This window comes from Juglans microcarpa x Juglans regia, chromosome 6D, assembly GCF_004785595.1.
Source record: "Juglans microcarpa x Juglans regia isolate MS1-56 chromosome 6D, Jm3101_v1.0, whole genome shotgun sequence".
In the NCBI taxonomy this organism is placed as follows: Eukaryota; Viridiplantae; Streptophyta; class Magnoliopsida; order Fagales; family Juglandaceae; genus Juglans; species Juglans microcarpa x Juglans regia.
In genome coordinates, this window is record NC_054604.1 from 32,703,319 (window position 1) to 32,719,896 (window position 16,578).

Below are 16,578 nucleotides of genomic sequence, written 5' to 3' on the forward strand. Positions count from 1 at the left end.
TTATTTTGAGATTTGAAAAAGTTGAATTGTTTATTATATTTTATATTGAAATTTAAAAAAGTTGTAATAATGAGTTGAGATGAATTGAGATGAGTTGAGTAACCAAATAAATTAAAATCCCATTTGTATATAAAAATAATTTTATTTCATTTTATCTTATTATTATAACTTTCACAAATTATCATATAAGATATAATAAAAAATTTAATTTTTTTAAATTTCAAAATAATAATAATATTAAAAATAATATTTTAATAATATTTTATTTTATTTTTAATTTTTATCTAAAATTATTTCAACATCTAGTTGTAAAAGTCCGAACTCGTGGTCACTTTTCTTAAAAGGGAATGTGTATTTATTTAAACAGACTCTGCTGAGCTTCACACGTGTTATCTCCATAGATTTGAATCTCAACTCTGACGTGTATCAGATCCGTACATCCTTATCCATCACGCTGCACATGTGATTCCAGTCCCAGACTCCCATGAATCACGTGCTACGGAGCTCCAGGCTGTGTTTTGCACAGGCTTCTTTATTTCTTTTGAAATAATTTACAAAAATTTATGTACTTCACCCTACATAAAGCCATATGAACTCATATTCTTTCTAAAAGAGTTATGTGAAGGGACCACCTTTGTGAGAATCAAATTTGATAATTATAAATAAAAATTATTTTCTTCTGTCTTTTTTTTTTTTTTAATTCTCTTAAATATATATGATTTTTCTCTTAACTTTTCTTTTAAAGAAATTTAGGATCGAGTTTATAACAATAAAATAGAGAAAATTGTTTTCATTTATGGTTATCAAATATTTAATTATTTGTCAAATGGGGTGCTAAGTATCATTTTTCCTTTCTAAAAATATAATTTTCTAAAATAATTTAAACATGCATTAATTATACTTTTATTTACATGATGACCTTTTATTAAATAACTTAAGTATTTTTGTGCATTAATGCATGATTCTACTTCTAGTATTTTTAACATTGCAAGATTTCCTTTTTTCTGAGCCAGATTAGAAATACAAGTTGATTTAGATCATGGACAGTTTGGGTATTTATTTGTACATATCCATGCCAAGATTTTGCGTACAAGTAGACAGAGATCGAAGACATGAAAAGAATGAATTATATACTTATGAAAAGTCAGTTTTGTGGAGGCTGGAAGTACTAGAAAGTTTTCTTTAGTTCTTCTCACGAACTTCTGTACAGATGATAATTAAATTGAATTTATGTTTATACATGCAACGTAAGATTTAAAGAAGGATTAAAAAAAAAAAAAAAAAGAGAGAGATCAGAACTATAAGTCTATATATATCTTTCAATTTCACCAGAAAACTACTTTCTGATAACATGCTCCTCTCCTGATTGTTGATCCACATGCCTGATCCATTTTTTCGCACCTGAACCTGAATTCCCCCCACTGGCCGCCGCTGCAACATGTGCAATATCCAGTCCCATCCCCACCGGCAGAAACACAGAGCGCACGAGATGCTGCGATCCGCCATCAAGAACGCTTCGCCATTTGAAGCTTGCTGCTGCTGACTTCGAACTGGCATTCTTGCACACCAAAACAGCACCGCGGCTACTCAGCTTTGCCAGCCTCAGTATTCTTGCAAAGTCCTTGCGCCTGCAATCAACCACCATGAAATCTATGCCTACTAGCTCGTCCATCGCTTCCTCCGGCTCTCCGACGATAACTTCCGGTGACATGCCGGCCTCGACCATGCCTTGGGCATACTCCGACCTCGACTGCTCATCGGGGACTATGCAAACGTGTCTTCCGCCCGTGTGACGGCTCGCCACCGCTAGGCCTGTACTTGTTGCCATAACTCCACCTTGAGACCATGTCTCCACGATGAAGTTGGCGTTCCAGCCTGCAGCCATGGCGGAAACAAGCTCTGCCACGCCTGATTCTTGATACAGCTCGCACTGCAAACAAAACCCGACCGTAAATTCATCAGATATATATATGGAAAACAAAAAGAAAGCAACTCATTAAAGATTCAAAAAAAAAAAAAAAAAAAGGGAAGCAACACTAGAAAATGTTATTGGAAAGTTTCAGCTTACAGATTTAACAGTATCGATGTAGGCCTTTGATGCAGTCTCAGGAGACCAAACTAGCTTCATTTTGTGTTGTGCTTGTCCTGATGTCTGTCGTCTTCTTTTCAAGTTGAGTTTTTTGCTTGGCCGTGAAGTTAAAAAACTTGGTTGTGGGGATATGCAGCAGGGGTGGAGTCCATTTTGGCGTTTTATTTGAGACCGAAAGGGTCGTCTCACATACAGCAAACAGTGTCGTACGTGGACCGTTGACAATGATATTGAATCCGCGCACATCCAACGTGTAGATGGGGATCACAATGGATTAGAATAACGTTGTTTCTCATATATACCAGTGTGCAACAACATGATTAACCAGGTAACTTCCAGGGATGTTACTCATGGTATTTTTTTAGTTTAATCGATTCCGACATTAATTTGTTATATATATATATATATATATATATATATATATGGACAACATAAAAGCATGCATGCAATTAAATTAATCAAGATCCTAATTTAGAATTTTATGTTTTTGTACATGTTTCTAATTAGAAAAATCAGAATAGCAAAGTACTGAAAAATATAAAATAAAAGCATCCTATATAGCTATATATATATTTTTTGTACTTGATATTGGATACTACGTACGTACTTATAAGACATGACTACAATTAGTATTGAAATGAATATAGTCCGTGACATCCTTGTCAAACACACACACACACACACACACACACATATATATATATATATATATATATGCATACACCATTTGCTACATGTTTTGTTTACTTATTACAAGGACAACGAACGACCATTAATAATCGAGCTTATTCTTTAGAATTTAGAATTTTTATTTTTTGAGAAAGTAAGCCACTTCATCATGTGAAGGCGAGATAAAGATGTAACGCGTTTGTGCGTATTTTGTAACGTGAAAAGGGACATTGGTGGATTATAGTACCGCTTTGTCAAACATATACACCGAGATCAATCTCTCCCCCTTTTTATTTTTTGTTAATTTGTTTATTTAAGTCTAGTTTAGATATTGAGAATATCTTACTATAATTAATTATTTTATTATTTTTATTCACTTACTTTTTATAACTATTTATTACTATTCTCAATATTTTATAAGTAATTTTTCATTCCTATTTATAAAATATTTAAAAATATCTTGTTATCTAAGCACAACCTTAATTTTGTTTTGATAAGAATTAATGGTCTAATGTCTTTCACCTTCACGTCACATCTTCACCATCTAACTCATCGTAGGAGCGTGGAATATATACAAGCATAGACTTAATAAAAAGTCTTCGTCGCTCGTGTTCTATCCACAGGAGGAGAAAGAAAAATAGATATCCTCTCTTTTCCAGAAACGTACGTGTCAAAGCCCAAGTTCACATACGGAGGAGTTTTGTCTTGGGGCCTAAATTGTTTTTTTATAAAAATAAATTGTTTTTTAGAAGCAAAATTATAGAGCACAATAATATAATTAGTATTTTGTTTAAAAAAATCATACATATTAATTCGAATTGCTAAAACACTATCAAACTGTAATATGGAGGAGGTATTTTTAATTAGGATTATAAAAACACTTATTTCTCCTCATAAAAAATCTAATAGGAAAAATAAAATAACTCCTTATAAAATTCTGAATGAATTTGTTTTAAGTCATGTGAAATTTCTTGATACGTTTCCTTACGTGTAGGCCTGTATTTTTGGTACTATTATCGTAAGTAGGTCGCATGAGTCTATTATCAGTCATAGATTAATCTGCTCTGATACTATATAGAAACACTCGTTTTTTTCTATAAAAGACCTGATAAAAAAAGTGAGATAACTCTATATAAAATTTAGAATGAATTTATTTCTAAGCCATATAGAACTTCTCAATAACAACTAACTTTCTTTTTCAGAGGGAACTTCATAAAATATAAAATAAATAATTGAAGAGATATAAATTAAAACTAAAGAACTAAATAAACAATGAAAATAAGGGAGGATTAATTAATTCTGTCGGTGAAAGATAAAGCAAGCCAACCACAAAACAAAATCCACCGAATTACGAAATGCTGTGGGTGATATGTACGTACACCGCCATAGCTCCAATTAATACATGACCACTGTCAGCATCCATCCATACACCTAAAGTTGAGCCCCAACCTTATCAAGGATTCAAGATAAAGCACGATCATTGGCCTGTGAAATTGTTCACGTCACAGGAATGACCAACTCTATGGAGGATGATGAATTGATGATGCTGATATCGGGTTAGTGGAAACCCACCACGCCATCTCTACATTTAGCAGCTGGCATGGGACATGTAGATCAGCAGCCGGCTCTACTCTGTAATTGCCATATGTATCTGAAATTCTATCTGATCCCGCGTGTAATTCATTGCTGTACAATGATGTGAGACCATTAAGGTGGTGTACGTAAAATAATTCAAAGTGGTGGTGTTCCTGTGTTATTTCTAATGCATCGACCCTCATGCCTTGTCGGCATAAAAAAAAAAATTCGATAATTATTCCACGCGTGCAGAATTTAAAAGAATTATAATCCAATCTTGATTTTACTTTTAAGTCACGTTTAGATATAAAAACGATTTCATCTTATCATTACAATTTTTTTAAATTCTCACATAAAATATTATAAATAATTTAATTTTTTCAAATCTTAAAATAATAATAATATTAAAAAATAATATTTTAACAATATTTTATTCAACTTTCATCTAAAACTACCTTATTTCATCTCACTCTATCCAACCGGAGCCTTAGTATTATTAATCATGAATATAAGGTAATGTGCTTGTGACAACCTAGCCAATTATGATGTAATAGGAGATTTTCTTCTCTTCTTCAACTTTCTAATTAAGCCTATGATTGTTATGCTCGATTTCTAGATCGCGCAGGTGTTACATCTATTGGGCACGAATTTCTTAAATTATTACTTAATTTTGTTATACTTTTTCATTTATATTTTTCATTTCCTAAATTTTCCTAAATTTGGTTTTTTGGAATCTTTCTATTCTTGTAATTCTCAAAGTTTTCTCTTTCTAATAAAATTAGAATACCATCATTTTTTTTTAAAATAATTATAATTGAAACAAAATGTCCAACACTTTGACTTTATGGTAATTATATATTGAAAGTTTATAATTTTTTGTACTGCTTTTTAATCTAACATCTTTTGAAAAGGAGGTTGCATGGCTTCCAACCTAAACCATGATTAATTATAATTAGGTCAACTTTACTCTGAAACTTAAATAAATCATGTAAACCATGTAAACGTTGGCCAACTCACAGCCTGCCTGCCCACAATAATTTTTATACTGGTGGCCTGATTAAAGATCTACTCGTGAAGAATCAACTTAACATTGATTACACTATGTTCCTGCTTTCCTTAACTAAGGATCGAGTGAAAATAGATGTGACAATTCCTTCCAGCCAGTTCAAACCAACACGTTGCAGCACATCCATTTGTACTGTGACTTCTAACTACAGTTTAATAATTTATTTGTCAGACTATTTAAAAATCGTCACCAAGCGGTTTTTCCTTCTGGAGATTTGGGTGGGAGTCAATCTTTTGATTCCGATCATCTTCTTTGTTTTTTTACTTTTATGTTGTAATGTGTGTTGGCTTTGAGAAGACTGTAGGGGACTTCCACTCAATCGAACTTATATCTTGTATCTGTTAGTTTTATCTATAAATGTTTACTTGCCGAGAGAAAAAAAAAAAAAAAACTTAACATTGATTACTTTATATAAAAATGGTGGAAAATAAAACAAGAGTTAATTTCAGCCTTTAGGTCAAGACTCTCGATCGATCGAGTTCCTTACGTTAATTTGTATTGAAAATGAGTCATGTCTCGGCCAACGGTCGTAAACAAAAACACGAGGAATTCTAGCCATATTTTATTGCAATCTTTTCTTGATCAGAAAGCTCATCTATCAAAGTGTCCGGGAATAAAATTATACCCAGTTTTGTCCTTAGACGTCAGCAATGATGATAATTAAACATTGACATTACGTGACTAAAAAGAAAATGAAAGTTAAATTACTTATTTTGGCACACATATACTAACTTTAATTAATCCTATATATATATAAATTCCTAATCAAAGAGTAATTATCATGTTCATGGATGTCAAAGGGACGACATTTATCGTATATTGCGTATTATTTATTTGTTAGCTTTCTATCATTATGTCTTTAGTTGAAAATTGCAATTGATTACTCGATTAATTATCTTGAAACATCATTTGATCAAGATAGACTTCTAAGTTTCATTTGGATAGTGAAATAAGATGAGATGATTTTAGATGAGTTGAATAAAATATTGTTAAAATATTATTATTATTTTGAGATTTGAAAAAGTAGAATTGTTTATTATATTTTATATTATAATTTAAAAAAATTATAATAATGAGATGAGATGAGTTGAGAATATTTCTGTATCTAAAACGGAACCTAGTGTTTGAGCTATTGTATCCTGTTTTAACACGAATCTTGCCTTTTTTTTTATTTATTTATTTAAAAAAGAAAAACAAAAGCTGTGCACAATGTTGGGCCAAGAGTTTGGTTTCTTACATCACATTCAAACTCTTGTAAAACTTCTACCGGGCTTAGGTAGTTTGCTCTTTCGAATATAAATAAGCAGCGGCCCAGCCATTTCTGCCTGAGATTCGATAGCCACAGGTCTCGCTCAGAACTTCCATCGAACACCTGGCAATCTAGGACTGACTTCCATTACAATAACCTTCACTCTAATACACGTGGCAAAAGTTCAAAAGCCTTTCAGCACACGTTTCACCTATCCAACTTTAGCTCCTTCTTTTTTCATTTCGAAGCCTTCCTTCTGATTGTTCGTCGTCGTGGAACGCAGAGAACAAGAAGATAATGCACCGCTTCAAATCCTCTCTTCGGTATCCCAAATTCGCTGCATACAGTTTCGTATCAAAACGTTTCTCTCACCTCGAAACCGCCGGGCCCCTGGCCTCGCTCCTCGGGTCCCGCTCTGTGGTCCGCTTCCGAGGTCCTGATACTTTGAAGTTCCTCCAGGGCCTGCTGACGAACGATGTACGGAGGTTCGGTGAACCTCTGGGCGAGAGAACCTCGACCTTTCCCACGCCCAATTTGCCCGCCTTGTCTGTCCCGCCCATGTACGCCGCGCTCTTGACTCCTCAAGGAAGGTTTCTGTACGACCTGTTCTTGTACATGCCGCCGAGGCCTGAGGCCAAGCTCGATAGGAACGGTTCCGGACCCGGTTCGAACTCGGACGAGTCGTTCCAGCTGTTTGCGGATGTGGATGCAACTGTTTTGGATGAGCTCTTGCAGACCTTCAGGAAGTGAGTTAATCGAATTTTCACTCATCTTACATTATTTGCGTTATTTCTCAAGTAGGTTTTATAAATAATATTACTAGGAATCTCACCAAGTGAGTTTTGTAATTTATAGCATCTATTTGGGACCTTGAATGGTTAATTTCGTAATTTTGGCTCGAGAATAGCAGTTATTCATGAAATAAAAGAATGTTGTATTCGAATTGGCGGTTGTTAAGATTGGTTTATTGTCTTAAATTTTATGGTAAATTAGGAAGAGTAGAACCGTAGTTAGATTACAGCTGAATTGTGAACTTCGAGTGCACATTTTGCTTTTGAACTATAAGGAGTTCGGTTTTCTTTTAAAGAAACACGCTTAGTTCTTAAGAAGTCTTAGATTAGTAACTGTCATTTTGTTACTGCGGATTTTCTGCTAACCTTGACAATTGAGTGGTCACAATAAGTCATGAAGCATGTCCCAGCATGTGGTAGGTCACTTGAACACTCAATGAAATATGGGGGAGCTATTGTTTGGCCATGGAAAACAATAACCTGCAAGTAAAGATCGTAAATTTAGGTGGTTGGAGTTCAAGAATCATTTTTGAATGGAAATGATTCTTTCCGATAAAAAAATTATTCTTTATCTCCAATGTTTTTCTGCTTTTAGCAGCTCAGTTGGAGAATAATACATTATGATTTGTTCTTGCTCAACATTGCTTGCCGGGTTTTGGATAAAAGAACTGGCTTGGTATAGAGGAGCAGATATGAAAATGAGAAAGGTCGTCTTCTGTGTATCCTTTGAGTGAGTTTTCATTAGCTGATATATCAGAGTCCTTCAAGCGACACTTTCTTCTAGGGTGCTGCACCATAGATTCCTCTAGCTATTTTCCTAGTTACAGCAATTTGGCCTCTAACCTGTTTTATGAGACTTGGTGCTGCCTGTGTTATGTATGAGCAACTATGGTTCACTGGTTGACCAGGCAGTCACCACAATTTTCTTGGATAAGTATGAAAATGGAAAGTTACTAAGGAGGGAAAGAATCATGGAAGACACAGTTTTCGGATCCAGTCTCAACTCAAAATATGTTATGAACCCAATTAAAGGGGCTGGGCTTAATGCCCAACTTAGTTGTTATCCTGTCATTTTAATTAGTTGTTGAGTTGTTAGTGGCCCATGGGCCTAGTTAAGGTAAATAAGAATCGACCCAGGGCCTGAGTTTGGTCGTCATTGATTAGGGGCATGGATTCTAAGTATATAGAGGGGGAGGAACCTCTGTTAGAGGGATCTGGAAAATTAGTGCTGAAACTTGTATTTTCGTTTGGGAGGAATTGGAGACCTCGAATACTCCAAGTTGTAGCCATTATCTTTATCTTCTTGTTCTTTGTTCTCTTGTATGGTTTATATTACTATTCTTTCCACTGGGTCCATTACAAAATACAAAAGGATCCCTCTGTTGCTAGAAAGTTGATGTTTGCTTGATTTTTGATCCACCAACCTTTCTTGCACTTCCTTCTAAATATGAATAATTGTAGCCGAAAACAAGAATAAATTAATAATTAGTTCCATTTTTTGCACTTATGCTATAAGATATGTGACCAACACCTAGACAGCACCGGGACAATTACAGAGGCTTTCCTATGTGGGTGAACGACCATTTTTTCCCTCTTAATGCTCTTTTATTTGCTTAATCTGTAATAACAAGGCCAGTAATATCCTTCTGTGGAAGCATTTGTGCGCTTTTTATTTTTGTCAATATAAGCTTTTAAATCTATGCATTTGCATATTTTCTATTTGAAAATCTTGTGCAATCAGATACCGATTAAGGTCTAAGGTTGAGATTGAGAATGTCGCAGAAGACTTCTCTTGCTGGCAGCGTTATGGTGGGAACCTTTCTGAAAAGTCGTTATCTGCAGAAGAACCAGAGGCTGCCAGTGTTGGCTGGGGTGGTGGTGTTGATCGCACTGGAGTGTCAGCTTCACGTGGAGTTAATCTTGGATGGCAATGGTTTAAGGATCCCAGATTGGATTCTCTTGGTTTCAGGGGGATCTTCCCATCGGACACGATACGTGAGTTTTCTAAGCTTTTGCTGCTCCTGAGATCTGCGTATGTTTACAGTATCAAAAAGTTTCCAAGGGCTTATGATGACATCATGGATCATTTGACAGACCCACTTACTGAATAAGCTGCATAAATATTTTCCTTTTGTGCCTGTTGCAGCACCTTTGGTCGAGGCTGACAAAAAAACAGATGAACAGAATTATCTACTCTGGAGGTTGCAGAAGGGAGTTGCAGAAGGCTCGACTGAGATTCCAAAAGGTAGTTTTTTATTTCCTCCTTGAGGTTATGCTCGAGTTTTTGCAATATTTTCCTTAACGTATTTTAGACTGCAACTCGACTGAGATTCCAAAAGGTAGTTTTTTATTTCCTCCTTGAGGTTATGCTCGAGTTTTTGCAATATTTTCCTTAACATATTTTAGATCCTTAACTCAAATCTAATTGATTTTTGTATCCGGCCCTTCACCCTTTCAATTGCTGTGGCTAGTAATTTGTCTGCATTTTGTAACCGTAAGCATGACATGATTATTTGCCTAGTTTTTCTCTTTTCATTTTTGATAGAATTGTTTTCTCTCCATTTCTATTTTTTTTACAAATATCACACACACACACACACACACACACACACACACACACATATCATGTACGTTTTTCTGGATAGAAATCATGGAGTTCTTATTATCATTTCTAGGAGAGGCAATTCCACTTGAATACAATCTTGTGGGTCTGAATGCAATAAGCTTTGACAAAGGGTGCTACGTGGGCCAAGAGCTTGTTGCTCGTACGCATCACCGGGGTGTCATTCGTAAGCGTGCAGTTCCTTTAAGGTTTCTCACTGACAGTGGAGAAGGTAAATATTCCTCTCATCTGAAATCTTGCCCATTTTTATCCCTCGCTGGTCCTGGTATGACCCAAACGTTTCATTCCTGTTCCTCAGAGGTGGAGCAGAAAGTCGCTCCTGGCTCAGAAGTAAAGGACGATAGCTCCCACAAGAAGGTTGGTACGGTGACAACTGCACTAGGGTGTCGTGGGCTGGGACTTCTGCGGTTGGAGGATGCCTTCAAAGGATCGGGTGCATTGATTATACAAGGACGCGAGGATGTGAAGGTCGAGGCTATTAGACCAGATTGGTGGCCTGCTGAATGGTTTCAAGAGCATCAACAGCACAGTGCTGTTGCTTAGAGTAGCCCTCCTGTCTTGGCGAGTATGCTGGCCGTGAATCTTCTTCGAAGGGTTGAAACCTCGTAGCTCTTCAGTTTTTTTCCCTTCTTCTGAGAAATAAAATGAGGCCGTTCTCTATTCTTTATTGCCAGAAAGAAAGAAAGAAAGAGAATTTTTGTAGAAACCCTGATTTGCACATTAATTCCTCAAATAGCATTTAAAATTTTAGCGAGGGGAAATAGAAAGAATGTTGTGGGTAGAGAACTCGAGGAAAAATGGATGGAAAGTGGATAATAATGTAACTTTGTTTTCTCAATGTCTGCCTTCTCTATATAGGCTTCATCTCAAGTTTTCTGAATGTGTCAAACCTCTAATACATGCCTTTTGATTGCATCAAAGTAGAGAACCAATGACTTCCAAGTAACAGATTTAGATAATTAGAGAACTTTTCTTGGGCCTGGGGACAAACGATTAGGTTTTTCACTTCTTGTTGAAAGACCATGCAACTCAAGAAGAAAAAACTACTTTAGAAATTGTGACGTTGTGATAAGAGACCCAGCTGCTCTGGGTCAATGACTTAATAAACATGGTCAACCAACCACAACCATTTGGACAAGCTTGATAACTTAACTTTCTTACACGTCTGGTTGCTGGTACTGCTGTTATTTATGGTCTGACATCAATTATAAATGAACACATTAGCATTTGGCACCGTCACTTAGCGGGGCCGTGGTTGCAAATGCATTTCTTCAATGTATGAGAAACTATATATATAAATGGATGAAATAATCAGAGTTTCTTCCAATTCCTCATCACAGCTATTGCTTTTCAGAAAGGTAGAAATATCTTATTACAAGTAATCACGAGGACTCTTGTTTCCCAACATAGACTTCTCTTCCACCAGCAAATTTGCAGGAAACTAAGTCTTTCACACGTATCAGTAATATCATTAGTTTGCTCAGAAGGATATAACTATAAATAGGACCAGCTTCAACAAGAGTAGACAGATTAATGAAGGTCCATCATTAGGTTATTATCTTCAGCAACTCCCATGAAATAGACACAAAAATAGGCCATTAAGAACTGTCACTAAAACTGCTTAGCTCCTCAATTACGGCCTCGATGTTTGGCCTGTGGTCAGGGTGCTCGTGGGTGCACATCAGTGCAATTTCTGCCAACTTAGTTGCCTCAGATTCAGAGAAACTCACCTTCAGATTTGTGTCGATGAAATCTTGAAATCTATAAGATTCAGCTGCCAATTTTATTGAGTTGGTGACATTCTGCTTACCGGAAAGAATTTGGAGGATGATTACTCCAAATGCATATATGTCACTCTTCTCAGTGAAGCGACCAGTGGTAATGTACTCAGGAGCTAGGTATCCCATGGCAGCACTAATTTTAAGAGCCGAGAAGATAATGTCATCAGCAAGAAGCTTAGGAAGGCCAGAATCAGAAATCAATGGATTGAACTGCTGATCAATGAGAATCTTCTCGACTGATATGTTTTGGTGAATTATGGCAGGCTTGTTTTCTTTGCTGCTATGTAAATACCCAATCCCTGGTCAGAAAAGCACAACACAATATCAAAATAAGCAACCATATATTTTGAGGTCTTGTGATCCCGCATATGATACAGTCTCACTTCATTGGTTTTCTTAAACTAAATTTGTATTTTGAGATTCAGGGGTGAGATCAATAAATAAAAAATACGAGGAAGAAAGGAGTGTGCACTTACACACCTTGTTAAAATATGAGAAAGAAAATTTCCATTTTGGCAGCGCCTCTAAAGAGCAAAACATCATCTAAAATCAGGACATAAAATGAAAGAGGCACTTGAAGAAATGGGCAAGATCAGCCTTAAAACTCCACAGTTGGCAGCATTTATTCCCTAATAATTTGTCATGATAGTGCAATTCACTATTATGGAAACTCGGATTTTTTTTTTCTACTCCCCCACCCCCACCCCCCCCCCCCCCCCCCCCAAAAAAAAAAAAAATTTGTAGGTTGTAACAAATTTGTACTAATAAATTCAATAGCAAAATCGTAATAGCAATTAAATCTCCAAGTGACACATACAGCAAATGATTGGGACAAAGATACGTATTCATCAACAAATGCAGTCAAAGCATTTGTGTTGATAAATTCTCAAATTAATAGACCTATAACTAACCTACTAATATTATTGAGAAATGCACATCATGACCATGCATGGAAAAACTGAAGAAACAGCACAGCGTATCCAACTGTAACTGTTATTTCCTTAGACTAGGATTACCTATCAACCCATTCAGCATCAAGATACAATGCAGCATCATTACAACAGATTTGCGAATAATGTGATGAATATAAATCTCTGACCTTTTGCAATGCCACTGATGATAGAAACCCTCTTGGACCAGTCGAGAGCTAGGTTGCTTCCATCATCCAAATCAAGATATCTAGACAGGTTGCCATTTGGAGCAAAATCATATATGAGAAAACATTCACCCCTACTCCTTGAGCAACAGAAACCTCTCAGCTGAACAAGGTTTTCATGTCTCAGTGAGGTTAATAATTTCAAACCCTTCACAAACTCCGCTTCCTCAGACTTGCAGCTAGTCACATTAATGCTTCTAATAGCTACAATAGAACCATCTCTAAGAATTCCTTTGTACACAGCTGAGAATTTGCTCTTTCCCAGTAAATTTACCTCAGAGAAGTGCTGGGTTGCAGACTCAACCTCTTCCATGTTGAACCTAAAGTAACTAAGATAATCGTGAGGAGATCCAATGCCATTTCGGCCATCAGCCAAAGGGTCCATCCATTGGAGTACTCAAGAATTACTAGTGGAGATGCACTATTCACGTAGAACTTAGTCTGGTCAGTGCTAAGTCGATCATCAGAAAAATCAGATATGGTCCCGATCTTTTGTTTCTTCCGGCGGTACATGATAATGATCAGAAATACAGCCCTGTCAATATGACAGTGACTGTAATAACCCCTGCAACTACTGCAGCCTGTGGGAATCTTGTTGACATTGAGCAATGCGTCTGGCTGCAATGAGCTCCAAAATTTGCGGGCTGAGGGTTGGCTTTTGGAGCAGTATAACTTATGCTTGGTCCAACTTTACCATCATCGAATGCTGTGCAAACTCGCACTGCAGAAAACCCAACTCCACATAAACCTGGATTGTTCCCACACTGTAACCCTTCCTTTAATCTCCTGAAAGCTTCATTTTCATTTATCAAACTTATAATCAGTATAGATCAGTCCACAACAAAGTTAATAAAGAAAATGGAAGACTGTCAGAATGAGGTTTTTTGAGTGAACATAAGCGAGGATGGAAGAAATAGACTTACCAGAAGGGACAACTCCAGAGAGAGAATTGTTTCGGACATCTAGAACTTTCAACTGTAAAATATCCGCCAGACTAGCTGGAATTCCACCAGAGAAGCCATTAAAGCTTAAATCAAGCCTTTTTAGCATCCTCAAGTTCCCTAAGCTTGCAGGAATTTCATCCATTAGTCTGTTGTCTTGCAAGGCAAGAACATTTAATCTCTTCAAGGAACCCATCTGTGTAGGAATCTTCCCGTCAGCTGGTTATAACATAGCTGCAAAACTACAAAACAGAGAAGTTTTTTTTTTTTTTAATTAAGCCGAGTTTTAGGACAATGTCCTAAAAACAATACATCTTTGATTCCAAATTTTAATTGACATCTTCGTACAACAACACTCAATTCCTAATCTCATTGCCCATTCAGTTGTTGCGGAAATTTCGGAAAGGAAAGGAAGTATTAAACGAAAAAGTCAGTATCAGTTGTAAAACTCGCCTTTTGGTGATAAATAATAAGACAAAATATGCAAATCGAAATCTTTTCTTTTCTTTCGCGTATTTGCCTCTCTGAAGAAATGTGAATTAAGGTGGCCGAGATGCAGATATTAACCATCCCACTTGATCAAAACAAAGACAACCAGATGAATAACTGAAAAGAAACCTCCACCCCATTCGACAGAAAAGAAGAAAACAAAAATGCCAAAATAATCAACGGACTTAGTTCTCCATGAGGCCTTCAATCCAAAAATGAGCAACGAAACCACATCACATATAACAATGCACCAAGAGAAAATTATGCTCAATTTGGAACCAGAGCCCCAAAAAAAAAAAAAAAAAACAACTCCGAATGCCACACCAACACCACATTTACCCGCATCTAAGGGGATTCTGTCATTTTTTCTGAAACCAAAGAACTTCAATCGAGATTTTGAAATTCATCTCTTCCTTCCCTCAGTTTCTCCACAACACGTCAGCCATACGTAAATCAATTGCAAAAGAACACCCAAAAAGAAGAAACAAAAGATACAGATTAGTGAGCAAAACCGGAACTTTTTCCCATGAAACAAACCACTGACCTTGAAGACTACTCATCTTCCCTATCTCATGCGGTATACCACCAGATAGATTATTCACATTGAGATAAAGATCAGTCAGCTCAGTTAGATTGGAAATCTCTTTGGGTATTTCTCCGGACAAATTGTTGTAGTGCAAGTACAACCCCGACAAGCATTTTAGCTCAGCCACGGCTCCCGAGACCTTGCCTGAGAGACCCTTTCCCTGCAAGGAAATGTTGGCCACTTTGCGATGCTCGTTGCACGCCACCCCCAAAAATGAGCCACTGCAGGGGTCATCCTCACTGGTCCATGACTGCAAGAACTTGTTCTCTGGGTCCAGTGAAGACTTCAACTCGAGAAGAGCTCTCAGCTCTGCATTTCCAAGAACAGGTCGTAGAGTATAAAATGTGAGTAAAAGAGGCAGAGAAATTAGAAAGTGAAGGAAATCCATTCCGCTTTGGTTGTAGAACTCTCTGTTTCCCCCAAATCTTTTGCTCTGTTTGGCCTATCCCGAGAAACCCATATTTGTTCTGGAACTCCGGGAGTATTCTTCCAAGTCCTTGTTCTCCGTCTGCCACACTTCCCTCCTTTAATTTCTCTATCCAGAATTTTTGTACTCTTCCGGGAAAGAACGGGCAGAAAGAGTACGTAACGTCGTCCAAAGGGTAGAATTTAGAAATTTACTATAACTTCAGTGCTTTACGTTGTTGGGCTGCAGATAGGTTCACATTATGGATTCGAGAAGAGACAGTGGAAGAAAAGCGTAAGCATGACAGTTGGCTGTAATAGACTAATATTCAGATCAACGGCGACGTGGTGGATAAAGGGTCCTACACGATAATGAGGAGCTACTTTGATTTGAAACTAGTGCTCAGAAATGGGCTCCAGCCAAAGCCTCCAATGTCAACAAGTTTACAGTAGTTAAGAGGTGACGCTCTCAATTGGAGCGAAATATTAAAACCGATGACGATGAGATGTGGGCGTTGCCTTTCATGCCTGAGCCATTTCACATTGGAATCATTTTCACGTCTCCCTCCACCTTCACCTTCACCTTCACCTTCACGTATACTTCAGACAAACCTATGTTGCATTTATTTTCTGTATGCTAACTAGAATTACTCATCTCAGATTCATTTTCCATATCAACTGTTTTACCAACTTCGAGATTTTCAAGGTTTTAATTTTAACAAATTATGAATTATAAATCTTCCTCTATTTTACTTTTTAGATTGCATCGAGGCAGGTTTGACATTAAACTCAAACTAAAACATTATAAACATTACCGTGAAATTATTTCTTATCCCATAAATTTAAATTGATAGGAGGATATATATTCTGTAAAATCATTATTTATCGATCTCAAATGTTAAAACTGATATGAATAAATATATTTAATTACTTGTATTGTATTATTATCGATCTTAATCAAAACGTGAAATTCTTTAACCAACAATTATTGGTTTAGGGTATAGTCAGTCATTTCTATTTTTTTTTTTTTTAATAACACAAACACCATATTTTTGTTTAAGGTAATACTTCATGCAATTATAGAATGTATAAATATTGTGCAATCATTTTAAAAAATAGTAAGATTTATTATTTAAAAATTATTATTTTTTTCATATA

At 36.3% G+C, this 16,578-nt stretch overlaps 2 protein-coding genes and 1 pseudogene across 2 annotated transcripts; 1 reads left to right on the top strand and 2 right to left on the bottom strand.

The window, feature by feature from the left end:
- Nucleotides 1–1,109: 1,109 nt before the first annotated feature.
- On the bottom strand, nt 1,110–2,230 carry LOC121268898. The gene is made up of 2 exons (XM_041173167.1): nt 2,069–2,230; nt 1,110–1,930 (listed from the first exon to the last, which is right to left on the bottom strand). The coding sequence occupies exons 1-2, from the start codon at nt 2,126–2,128 to the stop codon at nt 1,337–1,339; spliced, it is 654 nt and encodes a 217-aa protein (XP_041029101.1). The 5' UTR covers nt 2,129–2,230; the 3' UTR covers nt 1,110–1,336.
- Nucleotides 2,231–6,761: 4,531 nt separating this feature from the next.
- Nucleotides 6,762–10,900, top strand: LOC121234465 (putative transferase At4g12130, mitochondrial). The gene is made up of 5 exons (XM_041130405.1): nt 6,762–7,394; nt 9,181–9,434; nt 9,586–9,684; nt 10,115–10,273; nt 10,361–10,900. Exons 1-5 carry the CDS (start codon nt 6,946–6,948, stop codon nt 10,603–10,605), a joined length of 1,206 nt encoding a protein of 401 aa, XP_040986339.1. The 5' UTR covers nt 6,762–6,945; the 3' UTR covers nt 10,606–10,900.
- Nucleotides 10,901–11,361: 461 nt separating this feature from the next.
- LOC121234464 lies at nt 11,362–15,799 on the bottom strand (annotated as a pseudogene).
- Nucleotides 15,800–16,578: the final 779 nt, after the last annotated feature.

Excerpts from the sequence above, each read along its gene's own strand:
- LOC121268898 (XM_041173167.1), bottom strand. The coding sequence starts at position 2,128 with ATGAAGCTAGTTTGGTCTCCTGAGACTGCATCAAAGGCCTACATCGAT. Across the intron at positions 1,931-2,068 it reads ACATCGATACTGTTAAATCT|TGCGAGCTGTATCAAGAATC; the intron begins GTAAGCTGAAAC and ends TTTTGTTTGCAG.
- LOC121234465 (XM_041130405.1), top strand. The coding sequence starts at position 6,946 with ATGCACCGCTTCAAATCCTCTCTTCGGTATCCCAAATTCGCTGCATAC. Across the intron at positions 9,435-9,585 it reads CTTCCCATCGGACACGATAC|CACCTTTGGTCGAGGCTGAC; the intron begins GTGAGTTTTCTA and ends TGCCTGTTGCAG. Across the intron at positions 9,685-10,114 it reads CTCGACTGAGATTCCAAAAG|GAGAGGCAATTCCACTTGAA; the intron begins GTAGTTTTTTAT and ends TATCATTTCTAG.